Raw genomic sequence first — 17,130 nt, forward strand, 5'->3', positions numbered from 1 at the left:
ATGTTTCTGCACTTTATATTCACATGACAGAAGAATACTTGGAAGGAGGCTACTAAAAGGATAACAAACTGTGAATATCTAAGTCTCTATGACTTTCTGCCAGTAATAATAATAATGATAAAAGCAAACAGTTCACATAATGCTTGAAGATTTGAAAGGACATCTTGAACCCCCTCCCCCAGAAATGGCTTATTATTATTGCAATAATTCTCCTACTTGTTCTCTCTAAATTTAGGTTCTCCCTTCTTCCCGTACACATTTGGCTAAACTAATATTCCTTAAAGATCATATTCATTGCATCATTTATTCAGAAATCTTGAATAGGTCACTACTTCCTTTGATAGACTAAACACCTCTGAATTCAATACAGAAGAAAGCACTAACTTTGGCAATTCAGGAACATGGGCTCCTAACAAACAGTAAGCATTTAATAAATATTTGTTCCCTTTTCACTTTGTGAGCAATGTGACTGAAGCCTTAGTTTTCTCATAGGAGAATGGGTATAATTCTCAGATTACCTATCTCGAATGAAATGATATACTTTATCACCAAAAAGTGCTATATTAATGCTATTTATCCTTCTTTGAACATTGTATTTTGCCCTGCATTTTCCATCTTTAAAGCCCTCCATTTTTCTTGAACATATACTCTGCTCATATCAAGTATTATCAATATCCTACAATATCCATTTCCTACTTTATGATTCTGTTGAATCAGAGAGAAAGCAATGGCTTGGAAGTCGGAGGAGTGAGTTCAAATTTTCCTTCTATGATTTTTTACATACCTTTATAACCTTCAGCTATAATCTTTTATTGTTATTGTTGTTGACTCATGTCAATTCTTCATAAGCCTATTTGGGTTTTTTTAGGTAAAAATAATGGAGTAGTTCATTATTTCCTTCTCCAGCTCATTTTGCTGATGAGGAAACTGAGATAAAAGGACTTGTCCAGGGTCACACAGATAGAAAATGTCCGAGGCCATATTTGAACTCAGAAAGATGAATCTTACTGACTCCAAACCTAGAGTTATATCTACTGTACCTTCTAGTTGCCAACCTCCCTAAGTCAGTTTCCTCATCTCTAATACTAAATAAATGGACTAAATGGTCTTTAAGGTCCCCACTGCATTCATTCTATTACATTATAATCCTTCCCATTAAAGAATGCTAGATTTAAAATGGGAAGATTTAGGATTTAATCTTGACTCTTGCATTTGCTTTCTCTATGATACTGAATAAGTCATTTAATGTCTTTCAACCTTAGTCTCCTCACCTGTAAAATTAGGTGGAGGAACTTGATGTCATCTATTTAAATCTATAATCCCATAATCTTTGGCTATCCTTGAAAGTTTACTTAAACCCAAATTCATCCATTGACATCCTTCTCTGGCTACTTTCTTAACTATAACCTCCTTCCCTTGTTTAATAAAAAGAGGACCACAACTGTGGGATGAACATCCTGCCCAAAAGGCCAAAGCTTCAGAATTATACCTCCTACATGTATAATATTCCCAATGTTTTTTTTTTCCCTACAAACATTCTGTGAGGTAGGAAGTGCAAGCATTTTAAAGATTTAAGGCACAAAGAAAAAATGTGAATTAGACTAAATTCCTCCAGGTTGTAAGGCTCTTCCTTATGAACTGAGTGAACTGGGAATTGAAATGGAGCCTCCTTGCTTCAGACCCAACCTTCTGTTCACAATAAATACTACACAGATTTTCATTGGATTGCACAGCTCAAAGAGAGACTTTAGCGATCTTCTAGTCCAATTTTGTTTTATGGATTCAGAAAATTAGATCCAGAATGGGGCAATGAATGACTTGTTCAAAATCATATAATTAGTTAAGAATAATTAGATAGACCAACTTCCTTTCTTCTCTGATTCTATTTAACACGCAAGAGTAACAACAAAATAAAATATTATAATAATGACCAAGCTTGGCTCTGGAGAAGACTTGGGAAAAGAGAACTCCCACTTGTTTTTTCAGAGTTAGGGTACTACAGGTATAAAATATTTTATATATTGTCAGCCACAAGAGATGTCTTGAATGGTTTTGTTGAAGTCAATTGTTCTTTCCACTCTTTTGAAAAAAATTGTTCTTTGATACAAAGGATAAATCAGTAGATAGGGAGGGGAAGGGAAAAGAATATATCTGGAAATAAAATGATATGAAAACAAAAGGAATAAATGAAAGTAACATAATTTGGGGTTCTTTTATTCCCTTTGAGTCTGTTATAAAAATACTCTGAAAGCCCCTTTAGAATGTTATTGGATCTAGTCCAGGACTCATATTTGCCTTATATAATTGGCTTCTTTTTGACTCGTAATAATAGCAGCCAATATTTATGTAATACATTAAAGTTTCAGAAGAATTTAACATATATTATCCCATTTAAGTCCACAAGGCAGATAACTACAGTGTTATTATTCCCATTATGCAGATGGGAAAACAGAGTTTTCTAGAAATGAAATGACTCATCAATTGCTATCCAGTAAGTATTTGATGCACTGGAACCCTCAGCAAGTCACTGTTACCCTATTTGACTTATTTGCTTATCAGTAAATGGGATGAAGAAGGAAATGGCAAACTACCCCAGTATCCCTGCCAAGAAAACCTCAAGGAGTCAGAGTCAACTGAACAAAAGTATAAATCCTAACCATTATTAAGATATATGTCTACATTGAATTCATAGGAATAGATCTATTATTGCTATTATCCCAGAAAGATCCTCTAGTATAACTCTCATGTTTTACAGATGAGGAAACTGAGGCCTAGAGAAGAAAAGTTACTTATGTGCCCTTAAGCAAATAACCAATTAAATTGGGATTAAATTTCAGATTCTATACTTCATATCCATATACTTCATACACTGTTTGGATCATCTGAATCTTAAATGCTATGGGACCTGATCAGCTTCTGCTCTCCCCTCTCCCCCCCAAAAAAGAGGCTAGGGATAATGGTGGGGGGAATAAAGCATGTAAGAAATGAGTAGGATAGGCAAGACTGTTCATCCTCCTTTCTGAGCATACTCTAGAAAGATTGCTTGGAAATTCAGTTTAAAAGGAGTTGCTTCCTTTCCCTTCCTATAGTTAATCTTCTGTTGCCACTAGCTGGTCAGTATAGGTACTTGGAAAAGTAACAGCTCTTTAAAAAGATTCTATCTTCTCTGGTGTAGGACTTGTGAAAATACTCTTGCTCACTGGTTTTTCTCCTCCCTGGGAAAAGTAACCTCTTTCTGTCTTTGCTCCCCAAAGACCTGATTAATACAGGAAAAAGAAAGTATTCCTTCTTCTCAAAGTCAAGAAGTCACCCCCAAATTCATAAGTGTTTTACAAGCTAATATCATTCCTGCAAGGATAACAGAGGACTCTCTCCTTCCCTCCCTCCCCCTTCTTTCTCTGTCTCTTTGTCTTTCTCTGTCTGGTCTCCCTCTCTCTGTCTGTCTGTCTGTCTGTCTGTGTCCTCTTTTTTTCCTCTCCCTTCCTCTCTCCTTCCCTCCCTCTCCCTCTCCCTCCCTTCTTTCTCTTTCTCTTTCTCTTCTCTCTCTCTCTCTCTCTCTCTCTCTCTCTCTCTCTCTCTTCCCAACCTTACCCCAAAGGAAAGGCGGGAAGGAAGAAGAGAAGGAGTTTATAATTGTCAGACTGAGTCCAGAGTCTGAGATATACTCAGTTCTTTCTAACACATCATTAATGTCATCTGTCATGGTGATGCTTTCTGTTAGATTCATCCCAAGCCTTGCCACTTCCCTCCTCTGCTCTGGTCTTTCTGAAAGTAACCAGGTTTAAGTAGGTTTCTAACAAAGGGGGTGCTAGGAGATAGGAGCCTTTGTGGAACAGGGCAAGCTAGCCGGCTCAGAGTAAGCTAACTCCTGGACTCGGCATACACTGATTAAGATACACAGAATGAGCTGCCTCCCACAGGGCCAATTCAGTACTCTGAGCTGGTACAAATGGTCAGGCTCTCAGCCATGCCACGGCTCACAACGGTAGTTTTCTTTTGCTTCTGTGACTCTAGAAAATCAGGGCTGTATTTAGCCCTGGCACCTCAGCTTATGGAGCACACCTCGTCCTACTATCTTAATCTCTAAACAGGGGAAAAAATGATCTGCTATATCACCATCCATCTCAATTCCTTCTTTATCTACATTTGCAAAAAAAATACATTTATGTTGCTTCTAGATTCATGAAAGAAAAACTACTAGGAACACAGCTACTTCTGGGGTGGAGAGACTCTCAAAAAAGATGCAGTAATCAGATATGAATGAGCAAAGTGGGAATTTTAAGAGGGAATTGGGATCTCGGAAAGATTGGAATCAGACTGCCATGCTACTTGACAGTACCAATCTCTAGCTAGAGACACCTCAGGATGCTCCCAATTATTAGGAAACCCTCATATAACATTACAAAGAAAAATGTAAGGGACCGAATAGTGAGGCAAAGAAGAAAAAGATACGTTGTAGCATTCCAAATGTATACTAATGTATGCCCTATTCTGTGAATACAGAGAAGTGGAGTACATACAGAACAGGACTTGGTGCCAGGAAAATAAGGTAGGTCCAAGTGCTGATTCTGTCACTGGCTTTGTGACTCTGGGCAGGTTATTTTCGTCTCAAAAGGTCTAGGCATTTGTCAAAAAAAAACTTAATTTGCAGAGAAGGTCCTGACTTTCACTGGTAAAGGGAGGTACTTCACCTCAATTGGAGTCTGGTCAGATGAAGATGCTATTAACCTAGTTCAAAAAAAAATCTGCATTTTGAATACTTGAATTTGAATCCCTGCTTTGTAACTCCCTGTATAATCTTGGAAATATTGGCAAGTGACCTCTTTCTGGGCCTCAGTTTCCTTATTTGTAATATGAAAGGAATGGATTAGGTTACCTCTAAATGTTGTTCCTAGCTCTAAATCCTGACATCTAATTAATTAGTTTTCTTTGTTAATCTGAAGAGGTCATTTTTCTACCTGCAGTATTCTCTGGTCCTTTAAGACAACAATTCCAAAGAAGCCCTGACCTATAGCTAAAAACCTTGAGGTGAGCCCTTTGTATTTGCCTGTGCCCAAATTCTCTCTCTCCCTCCATTCCCTCCCCCTACAACACACTCTACACCCCCTCAGTTACATGCTTTACATGATAAAGGAAATTACTGAGAGATGTTAAGACAAAATAAGGTTATTAAATTCTTTTTTCCCTTTTCCCCTGAATCAAAGCTGGTGGTAAACAACTGAACTTCCCCTCCCATGACTACTATTAAGTAGAGTGGGAAAGACACATTTAGGTGTATATCTTAGAGTCAAAACTAAATCCCAGATAAGATCTGGGCTGCCTATGGGTAGGTGCTGCTGGGGGTGGGGAGGATGGAGGGAGAGAGAGATTCATGTAGAAAAAGAGGAAGAGAAGATTGAGTTCAGGAGACCAACCAGCTACCTCTTCCAGCCAAACTCTTTCCTATTTGAGCACTTCTCCAATTCTTCAAGTAACAAAATAAGGGTGTTAATGGAGAAAGGTGGAATGAGCATCATATAGCTGATAACACTTTATAATTATACAAAATGTCAAGGTTGAAAGGGAAATTAGAGATGATCTACATTTAAATCCAGACCCCTATTCTCATTATTATCTGACCATGATCAAGTCACAATTTTTCTTCCTCTATGTAAAATGGAGGTAACATCATTTGTGGTACCTATATTCCAGAGTTAAACAGAAATATAACAATAGGAATATCATTATCAAACTCAGCCTCTTATTCACAGAAGGAAACTGAGGCATAGGGATATAAGTGACTTGACCAAGGACTCACAATGGTTAAATCACTGTAATTCCCAAATAACATAATTTCACTTGCCTTCCTCTTGAACCTTATTATTTTCCAAATGGGTAACATCAATTTCCCTGCTCTACTCCAAACGACAAAGCATATCCAAATCCTGTTTCAAGGCCCAGCCAATCTCACTCCAATAAAACTTTACCAGATCATTTCAGTCCAATGATTTTTTCTCTGAAGCAGTGACATTTGATTTATTTCTCTATGACTTAATTATATATAGTCTTGTGACTGGCTTTTCTTATATTGTCTTAAAATTAAACATGTACACACCTGAAGAAGTGAAAGGATCCTTGATGGATTACCACATGGGTTGCCTTTCCCCTTCTTTAATTACTTAACTTTTAAGCTCTGTCTCCCTAACTATATGGTATATTCCATAAAATCAAGGACTATGTCTAATTGAGGATTGTATCACCCACAGTATCAAGCATTCAAGAGATGTTCAATAAATTTTTGATTTGCTATTATCCCAATCGAATTTCAGTTTTTCTCTTTTCTATTTTGGAAGCAGCTTATTTTGCATTTAGGTCTTCTGTACTAGAAAACATGGATTTTAGGACCCTTAATCCCTTTCAGATTTTTAATTATTCCCATCCAGGAAGGAAAGGCCCATTTATTTATCCAGGGAAGGTCAAGCCTGACAAGGAAGGAAGAAAGGAAGGCAGGGAAGATGAACAAAGAAACACTGATTGTAATTTATTTCTATACCAGTCATGGGCAGGTTAAGTTGTTTAGGACACTGGACAGAGGGTGACAGGAAAGGAAAAGAATTTGAGGGGAAAAATGAAGGGAGGATTTCAGAGCCAGCTTCCAGAGGAGATTAGTTGTGCAAAGAGAAATCTCTAGATCACAAATAGCCACACTGGGTGAGGGGATATATTTTACTTTTTAAAATTCACTTTATGGAACCAAGAGAACTTTTAACACCAGGGAGTTAATTGAATAGTGTGATGCTGGGTTACTAGAATAAATAAACAGAACAAACTGCCCTCAAGAATCTAAGGATAGCCTCATCAGACACCGCCACTTTTTAGTGGTCCCAGACAACCATCAGAAGCTTAATACTTTTCACTGACAACTCTCCTTGAACAATGGTCACAGATTTCAACAGGTTGAGGCACTCAGAAGTTCCAGATATCCTCTCTGGGTCAGAAGCAAGAGAGAAGTGTCTACTCCTATTGGAGAAACAAACATATGGCATGGGAGTTCTTGAGAGTCGGGAAACTGATTGAATGATCAGGTAAGGAAACAAGTGTCTCTAAGACCATGAGGCCTAGGGAAGAGGGGATGGCAGGAATACCAAATCTTCCCTTTTTACTCATTGTAGGGCTCTCCACAAAGCTCACTGTGCACCCAGTGTTTATCTGCAAACAGTCTCAGACCAATACAAATAAAAAGCCTCCGTTTCTGCATAGCTCCTGCCATCCATCCCCAACCATCTGCTTACTGCCGACGCTCGCCAAATTCCCCAGCGGGAAGCAGAGCCACCACAGGTCCCTGGCACAGGGCAGAAAAGAGAGATGGGGAGGGTATACCCCAGAAGCAGGCAAATATCCAGGAACATATCACAGTAGGATGAAGGAGAAAATCATTCACAAGGTAGGTGGATGAGGGGGTAACCTCAAGGAATAGTTATACTTCACAGCCTCCACAATTTCTGGTACTCTCTAATCACAAAACATTTATAAAGGTTCCTAATGAAAATGAAGATTCTTAGAAGAAGAGGGGAGAAGAATTCTAGATGGCAAACAGTTAAGAGAATCCAGGATTTTTTAGCTTTCTATAGTATACTTCTGCTTTCAGTTATTTCCAAGCCATGAATTCATCTTTTCAGTCATTGGGCTTTTCTGAGAAAATCTTGACCACATGGAAAAACAAAAAACATAGAACTCTTGTTCAGTCTGGTCTAGGGCAGCAGCCAAACAGCAGAACCTCCCAAGGTTCTGAGATTCTCATGTTCCTCTCCTCTAAGCAAGTCACATACCCTCTTGTAATTTTGTCATTTGGGTCTGTAAATCTATTGAACCAGTGGGCTTACGTTTTAGGACTAGAAGACCTTGGTACAGTTGGGTGACATAGTCTGTTCTATTCTGTTAAATGTGGAATCCTGGGGGAGAGGGGAATTCAAGGAGTCTTCTGGTCCCTGAATTCAGTGACTTGGATCTTGTTTCCTCAGAAGCCAAGACACAGAAGAAGCAAAAAGGGGGCAGTAGTAAGCCTAGGGAGAACCCTGACTGCTTTTCTTTAGAGATCATAGAGCTGAGTTCCAAGGCTGCTACTAGCAGGCTAAGATTCCAGTCCCAGATTTCGTGTGCTATTTGTAGCATGGAGCCACTAATGGACTCGAAAAGCTGAGTTGAAAGGGGGGCACAAAGCTAATTCACATCGGTGAATTATCTTCTCCTTAAGACCCTGTTATTTTTCTAGGCAGAGTGGATGCTATAGGGGAAGGAACATGCTTTTCCATAGAGATAAAATAAACTGTCCTGAGAGGTCCCCCAGAAGGAACTTAAACTTAAACTTGCCACACATCCCCCTTTACCCTTTTCTTAGGGAAGTTAAGAATACTCTAGTTACTGTACACCTGAGGGCTAAAAGAGGAAAGAAAACAGGACTGAATGGAGCAGAGCAGTGTCAAGTGCCCATCTGCTCCCCCCCCCCCCATTTTATCATAGAGGAGAAAACCCAGGGCTTTGGGAAGAGAAGGAGAAAGAGGAATTCAATTTATATTCAGGCATTTTACTCCCATTCTTTTGAATCTTCTCCCACTCCTTAGCATTTTAGAGTTGAAATGGATTTTAGAAATTATCTAGTCTAGTCCTTTTCATTTTACAGAGAAGCAAAAAGAGGGTCAGAGAATTGAAATTGCTTGCCCAAGGTCATAGGTAGTTTAAAAAGAAAATCTTCAATCTGAACACATGCTCTTTAAATCCAGTTTCCCCTCGACATCTCTCCAAGTTTTCTTTCTCAAGTGAGCAAGAGCTGATCAAATCGGAAACAAGGGTGTCCCTCTATCTTTTGACAGATATTTCCTAGATGGGAATGCAGGCCAAACTACCCTCCCCCCCTCCCCATCTACATCCACAACAAAATCCCACAGCGCCTGCCTCCCAGGGAGAACTGAGAAGAATTTGGAACAGACCAAGGAAGGAGGGGTTCTTCAATAAATAGTAAAGTGTAAACTTGTGTTTCATTGGACAGACTCTATTAGCAAATTTTTCTCCTGAGCCCAAATGAGTGGATAGATAGGGACAGGGAGACAGCTAGAAAGAGAAAGAGGGGGAAAAAAAGAAAAAAAATTTTTTTTGAATGTTCTAGATAATTAGGCTAACAAAAGAGGAAAACCAGCCAGTCTTCTGATAGCCCTGAAGGAAACGCTCCTTGGGGACTTCGACAAACAGAGAAGGCGTCAGGCTGCCCCGGAACTTTCTGATTAAGTTCTGCCTTCACTGTATTCTTTCAGTTCTGCAAGTTATTATTTGCAGCAAATCAAGTGTTAAGCCAAGGGAGCTGTGCCCCAGGAAAGGAGTAGAGACTAAGAGACAAGGTATAAGTAGACAAGAAACAGAAGATACTAATGCCAGGGACCAGATTTACTCTGGAATTGTGTCAGCGGAGGTCCGGAGATAGACCTCACACTAGTGTTCTGCTCTCCTCTCTCCCTTCCCCCCTCTCCCGGCGATTTCCAGGAAAAAACCCTCAGGGACAAGAGTGTCATCCTCATACTGGGTACATTCAGATAAACAATAATCTAGGCAATATTTTTCATTAAAGGATCTTCCCGATCTGCCAAATTCCTAGAGCAGGAGGTTCCGCTACCGAAAAAGCGTGAGGGCGAGGAGAGGAGGTCAATTGCCCTAGTGTACAGGGGTTATCCCTCTTCCCTCCCCAGTTTCCACTATTTCCCTCAACACACATAGTTAACTAATAAACTCTTTCAGCACGACAGCGCCCCAGAGGGGGAAAGGTAAGGGGAGAGCTTTCTTTCCTTGCCCTCTCTGTCCGGGAGTCTGTCCTGGGAAGCACTCTCTTCTCTCTAGATCTCCATTGCCCCAAAGCCAGGTTGTCCAAGTTCTGATCCCAAGCACTGAAGTCCCCTCGGTAGAAAATCTGGTTCCCACTAACTCTCATTCCAATACCCAGAGGGAACAAAACCCCAAATCCACAAGCTGTCACTCTCCAATCCATCCCCCGGCACCTTACTGCCAGCTGCTCCCACTCCCAGAGCACACTGGAACCACCTGTGCGCCGGTCCCCTGACAGAGTTGATGGTAGTGAAAGGGTGCCCCTTCCTCCCAGCTAGCTCTGATCACAACCCTCCCTCCCCAACCCTACTCTCTCTCTACTACTAGTCTCGTTCAGGACAGTCTCCTGATCCAATGCGAGGACCTCGCTCCCCACACCCCCTGGGGTCCTGGTCGAACTCTTCGGGCCCCAAGCCAAAGATGTACGCGAGTTAATGGAGATTCTCTCGTCAACAGATGATTCGGGCCCTGGGGATTGTCTGAGCTCCGAAATATGATGCCCAATGAAGACACATCCCAAAAAGACAGTCCAGCGAGTAAGGGAGAGATACTGAGCTCCGGACTCCCACCTCTGGGTCCCACCATGCCTCCCCCGAACCCCGGGTTCTGCCTCTTACCCAGAGTGAAAAACGGCAGCTCCGTGTTGTCCAGGTCGTCCAGCACTGCGATGCGCCCGGGGAGCTCATTGCGCACAAAGAGCAGAAGCCGGGACTCTGCGGGGCTGCCCGGGCCGCCCGAGCCCGAGCCTCCCGAGCCCAGCGAGCCCGCCGCGGCGGCGGCGGCGGCGGCGGCGGCAGCTGCGGTGGCGGCTCCGGCTCCGGCTCCGGCCCGGCCGCCGCTCCAGCTAATGTCGCTCTCTCGCAGCACTGGCAGCGTGGACACGGTGACAGTCTTCAGCCGGCACGAGCTGTCAGGTTCCCGGGAGGCGGAGGAGCCGGGCCCGCTGGCCAGCAGCAGGAGGAGAGGGAGCAGTGGGGCGGGAGCGGAGGGAGGCGGTGGCAGCAGAGACGAGCGGCCGGAGCCCGAGCCTAGGCGGAGCCGGAGCCGCAGCCGCCACCGGAGCCCGAGCCCGGGGCTGCTCGGGTCGGCCATGCCTGAGGGGGCCGCGGAGCTGCAGCCCGGGAGGGCGCACCAAGAGGCGGGTACGGGGACGCTGGTGGTGGAGACGGAGACTGGAGGAGAACAAGGACGCTGGAAGGGAAGGAGTCGAGTGAGTCGCTTTCTAGCAGCCCCAGCTCTGGGGCTCCGCCTCCCGATCGGCCCTGGACCGCCCCCCGCACCCGCCTCCCCAGCTCCGCCGCCCCACCGTGTCTCAACCCGGGACCTACTCAGCTTCGCCCCTTTCCTGTGATACCCCCTCCCCATTTACCTTCGGGGCTCGCCGCAGTGACCACCTATCGCCTGATACCCGAAGAGTCCGACTCCTGAGATCCCCGTACCCCAATCTAATCTTGCCCTTCACCCCAGCATTGCCCCGGATTCACCAGGAGCTTCTCTACCCCCTCCCTCCTCCAACTCCTAGGACTTCACATTGCCCCTCCCTTCTCCGATCTATCTCCCTCCTCCAATATCTTCCCCTTCTTTTCATAACCCCAATAATGAACTGATTTTCTCCTTTCACCTCAACCCCCTTCCCCAGTAACCATCGTTCCTTTTCTTTCGTCCCCTCAAGATCCAGTCATCTTGTGCTTCCACCTCTCTCTACCCGGCCCACCCCAGACTAATAATACTGGCAGTCTCATCTATGGCCTCTCCTCCCACCCTTCTGCCACCTCCAGGAGGGGGTGTCTCTTAATCCCCCTATATAACCAAGACATAACTTTGTCTTTCCTTAGGTACATCCTCCTCCCATTCTCTTTGATGCTTAGAGTCCCTTTTCCCCTCAAGTTCGTGTGATAACCCCTTTCTCTGACCTACCTGTGCGTAGTCACATCCAACATTTAGTTCTCTTTATCAACCTTGGGCCATCTATAGGCTGCAAATATCTCAACTTTGAGCCTTAAAACTTGCCTTCACTATCCCACGTCCCCCAATCCTGGCTTTTTTAAGCCTTTGTAGCTTAGAGCAGACTAAGTCTGGCCAAGAAACCCTTCTCCCCTCCAGGTTCTCAGCAATGTTCCTGTCATCCTTCCCTTCTGGTTTTCCAAGAGCTTTTTAATGTTGGATGCTGCTTCTTGGGCTGCTCAGCATTTGTCAGTTTCTGCTTTGGGTGTGAAATTCCTGAAAAGGGTGTGAGGCAGACACGAGCAGGTCGGTCTGCCCCTCTCCTGACTTCCCCTTAACCCTTCCCCACTCTAAGAGCTTCTGCTGAGAAGCCTTTGGTTGCTCCATCTTTTTAACCTAGCCCTCCTCTGAACTGTCTGAAGTTGAACTACACATCTCAGTCTTTTAATTCTCATCACTTTGGCATTCCAGTAGGGTTCTAGTTCTCTCCCTCTCTCTCTACCTCTTCCTCTCCACCTTCCCCTTCCCCCTCCTCCCCATCCCGCTCTTCTCCCATCTTTCTCTTTCTCTCTCTCCCCCTCTCCTTTCCTCACATCCTTTGTGTGTGTGTGTTTCTTTCTCTGTCTCTCTTCTGCTCTCTCTTTTCTCTTCCTTTCTCCCATCCCTCTCTCAAAGAGCACCCTTTCCTATCCAAAGTTTCAACTCACCACTTTTACATCTTTTGTTTACCAGATTCTTCTTTACAACGTATATTTCTTTTCTTGACCTTTGCTTTTCTTTCCTCTATATTTATTCATTCATCTCAACAACCATTTTTCCTTATTCATCTTAACTTTAATCTTAGAATTTCTTCTTCTTACAAATTGTTGTCCATTTTTCCATATCTCTATTCTTCATAGCTTAAGAGTAAGGGGAAAGCAAAAGACTTTTAAAGCCAGGAAAGACTTTAGAGATCATTTTCTCCCTACTTCTTATTTTCTTTTTCTTTCCTATTCTCTCTTTAACCCTTCACAAAATCACACACACACACACACACACACCCCTTTGTAGGAATCTCTTCCACTTTATTTTAAATGATATTTTAACATCTCTAATTGAAGATATTGTTGTTCAGTTGTTTCTAACTCTTCATGATTCCATTTTACAAAGACACTAGAGTGGTGTGCCATTTCCTTCTCCATCTCATTTTACAGATGAGGAAATTGAAACAAATAGGATGAAGTGACTTGCCCAGGATCCCACAGCCAGTAACTTTCTGAGGCCAGAGTTGAACTCAGGAATATCAATCTTCCTGACTCCAGACCTAGCACTCTATCTACTGTGCTCCCTAGATGAAGCTATAGGTTTATATATGAAAAAGATTTTAGAGGTAATGCAGTGTAACATTTTTATTTTGCAAATGGGGAAACTGAGGTCTAAAGAACTTAAGTAATTTGCCCAAGGTCACCCTCTCCTTTCTGTTTTTTTGCTAAATGATTCTTTTGGACAATACTAACATATTGAAGGCCTTCTAACAGTGGATAAATAGAGTAGACTATTAAATTCTCTTATACTTATTCTACTAATCATTTTCATTTCTCTTGGCCTTATTCTCTCCATCTGTACAATGAAAGGTTTAAGCAGCTTGATGATTTCTACCATCCCTTCAAAATCTCATGTTATATTTGTATAATTCACTTCCTTTTCTCATCCTCTAATTCCAGATGGGTGAATAAGGGGATTGGATTAGATGATGTCCAAGATTTTAACTAATTAGCTAACTAATTTATTCACAAATTCACTCACATATTCATATACATACTTACACATTAAGTATATCTGGAAGTTATATGTACATATAGTTTACATATATATAATATGTATAGTTATATACCTATATAACTTTGATTCTAAGGTTCTTTCTTGCCTCTCTTTGGCTTACTTGGATCCATTCATCTCTCTCAAATATTTCACCCCTGCCTCCCTCAGTCTCTTCTTTATACATTGACAATACACCACTATTCTGTGCAACCAGCCTCTCTGAGTCTCTGTGCCCCATTCTTCAGATATGCTGACACAGTCCATTTATAGATGTGCTCTCCCAGAAAAGGCTTGGTTTATGTAATTCAGAGAAGGCAGAGCCTGGGGAAGGCCTTCAAAGACAGAGAGAACATGGATATCTTGCCCCCACTCAATGGTTTATATCTACAAAGGACACAAAAGCCCTTCATCAGCCATCCTCCCCATAAAATATTAGGTTTATAAGATATTAGAAATAAATGTAAACTCAATGATTATTTATTCTAATCCTCTGGTTTTAGAAATTAGGAATTGGAGGCCTAGAGAGAATGAATGATTTGTTCAAAGTCACATAAGGAGTAGGAAGTGGAATCTACTCCTAAGTCAAATGATCTGCCTCTAGGTGAAAGTGGTTTTGTGTTTTGGTTTCTTGGTTTTTCTCATCCCACCATTTTTAAGATTTCACTTCTGGGCTAAATCTTTGACCAAGTTTATTTCAGGTTTGTGATGACCACGTATTTTAAAATCAGCCGGAGTCAGGAATTCAGGTTAAGGGAAAATCTTCAATCTTTATTCTCAGTAGAGGTGAAGAAGGATCGGAAGTGAAGGGGGATAGCTATGTGTGCAGCTGAGTCAAGAAGTCAGCCAGACCAGAAGCCAGCCAGCCTTCTCTTTTCGCTCCTCTCTCCTCCCCCCTGCCTCCACCCATCAAAATCATCATTTCCTATACAACACATCAGGACTTGCACAAAGAGTGGGGGCCATTCTTTCTCCAAGCATATATATTAATAGAATATGGTCCAATTACTATTTAGCCTCATGTGCTTGGGACCTCAGTGCATCAACTCCAGCTTCAGCCCATTACACAGGTTGTTAAGTCTCACTCCTTCTTCACATTCCTCCTTACTCTGTGGTCTCACTTAGTGAGACCCAGTCATTTATCATACATCCCAACTTCTTAATCACACTTTTAACTAAATGAGACAAAATACAAATGGATTTCTTTAGGTCACTCTTTGATTTTTAAGTTTCTTTTTTTCTCTACATTCAAATATAATGTATCAATAAATGTGCTAGACTTGGAGTCAAAATTTTTGTGAGAAACTTAGTTTCTATATTGAATTAATGTATTTTTCTCTCAGACCCCTACAATCCACCTGAAATTCTTTTTTATTCTTCCAAACCCCCTTCTCTTTCTATCAAAGCAAAAGCCTCCTATTCTTGCTTAATCTTATATAGGTGATATATGTATGTGTACATATATATATATAAATATACATATATATGTACATATATACATACATACACATATATATTTTTAGAAAACAGAATTTATATATATATATATAAATTCCCTTTTTTCCAAATTCCTTCAATCAATATTGAAATGTCTGAAATATTTTCTCTCTTTCAAGTTCTTCTCTTTATCACCTCTTCTTCATCTCTCTGATTGTTAGCTCCTCTTCTTCATCTCTCTGATTGTTAGCTCAAATATGAATAAACTGCTATTAGAAAGAGAAAGTCCTGTCTTTAGCTCCATCTATACTGGAACCAAAGTAAATCTTACATCAATCCCCTTTCCTAACCACTAAAATATTCCAAATGTTTTTTTTCTCTAATGGGGCCTCTTTAACTCACCTGACCTTTAATTTCAAAATCATTGCTATCCCTCTGGATTCTTGATGTCATTTATCATCCATCCAAACTTCTTAATCACACTTTTAACTAAATGAGACAAAATATGAATGGATTTCTTTAGGCCCCACTTTTCTCTTTTGAGTTTTATGATTCTTTTTTTCCTTCTACATTCAAATATAATGTATCAATAAATGTGTTAGACTTGGAATCAAAAATTATGTCTTCAAATCTTAGTTCCAAGATTGACTATCTACCTGTGGACAGCATAAAAGTCCAGTTTCCCAATCTATAAAATGGCAAGAAAACAAAACTTTATTAAGTATCTACTATGTGTTTGCTAAGCTTTACAAGTATTTTCTCATTTATACTCACAACATATTTGTGAAATAGGTGCTATTTTTATCTCCCTTGAATAAACTGAGATCAGCAGAGGTTAAGTGATTTATCCATAAGCTCATACAACTAGTAACTCTTTAAGACTAGAATTACAAATCAGATCTTCTTGACTCCAAGTCCAAGTTTCTATCCACTCTGTCATTTAGATAATAATCCTTCTATTATTTGCCTCAAAGAGTGGCTGCATTTTGTAGACCTTAAAGTCATATTTAAATATGTTATTGCTCTCTATTTCTATGCTTACTTTTCCCTCTTAGATATTTCCCTTTACCATCTTTCTCAGATTTAACTTGATACATTTTGATGTTCACTCAGCCACAATAGCTCAATTGGTCTCACCTTCGCAATCTAGAGTCATAATGCTAACCAAAATTTTTAAATTTTACATTTATTATTAGTCTATTCATCATTCTTCTACTTTTCTCACATCCAACTCTCTTTTGCCCAAACTTTTAATTTTATATTTAATTCTCTCTTTCTTGGTTGGCTTATTGGGAAGGCTCACAAATTTAGAGCTGAAGAGGTATCTAGTATATCTGTATCCCCTCTTCATTTTCCATATGAGGAAACTAGTAGAGGAAGAGAAGTATTTTGCTTGGTTGTGCAGTTAGTTGAAGAATTAAGGCCTTGAGCCAAATTTCCTGATGTTCATTTAGTCCATAGCTTTTTGCTATATACCATACTTTTTCTTTTGTTTAATCATTTGGCAAATATACATGGAATATCTACTCTTTACAATGTATTTTATCATCTCTTCATTGTAGAATTGTAGATAAAACATGAATTATGGTGTAATGAAAAGAGCACTAGTTCTGATATCAAAATATCTGGCCTTTGTGACCTTGATCAAAACTTAAAATCATGACGACTTGGGTTCAGATCTCACATCAGCCACTTAATCAGTCATATTAATTCTTACCTGACCATATTGTTTAATCTTCCTGTGCCTTAGTTTCCTTATCTATAAAGTGGGATTTGTACCCTATGACTTCAAACATCCCCTCCAGCTCTAAATCTGATCCTCTGATCTCTGGATTTCATTTCCTGTAAAAAAAAAAAAATGTTTCTCTAAAATGGGAGATTAGCTGACTACTGAGGTCCTTTTCAGTTTTAGATCTATGATTTTATAAATTTCTATAATTACTCAAACCAGAAGAGAATCTAGAACATAAATTATGCAAAAAGAAAAGGCCCTTAGAATAGCCTGTGTTAAAAAGAGAAAAAACCTTTTACAAAAAGACAAGATGATGTAGAAAGGATGAAATTTTTGTAATCATTTCTTTGGGACTCAATCATTTCCCCCTT

The 17,130-nt window shown here is 40.8% G+C and overlaps 1 protein-coding gene across 1 annotated transcript in view; it reads right to left on the reverse strand.

The window, feature by feature from the left end:
• The window catches only part of ASTN2 (astrotactin 2), a 1,113,071-nt gene extending 1,101,977 nt beyond the window's left edge, over positions 1–11,094 (reverse strand). The window contains exon 1 of the mRNA XM_031949426.1: positions 10,467–11,094. Within this exon, the coding sequence (XP_031805286.1) occupies positions 10,467–10,941 (475 nt within the window). The 5' untranslated portion in view covers positions 10,942–11,094. The remainder of the gene's footprint in view (positions 1–10,466) is intronic.
• Between the last annotated feature and the right edge of the window lie 6,036 nt (positions 11,095–17,130).

This window comes from Sarcophilus harrisii, chromosome 2 (assembly GCF_902635505.1).
Source record: "Sarcophilus harrisii chromosome 2, mSarHar1.11, whole genome shotgun sequence".
Taxonomy (NCBI): domain Eukaryota; kingdom Metazoa; phylum Chordata; class Mammalia; order Dasyuromorphia; family Dasyuridae; genus Sarcophilus; species Sarcophilus harrisii.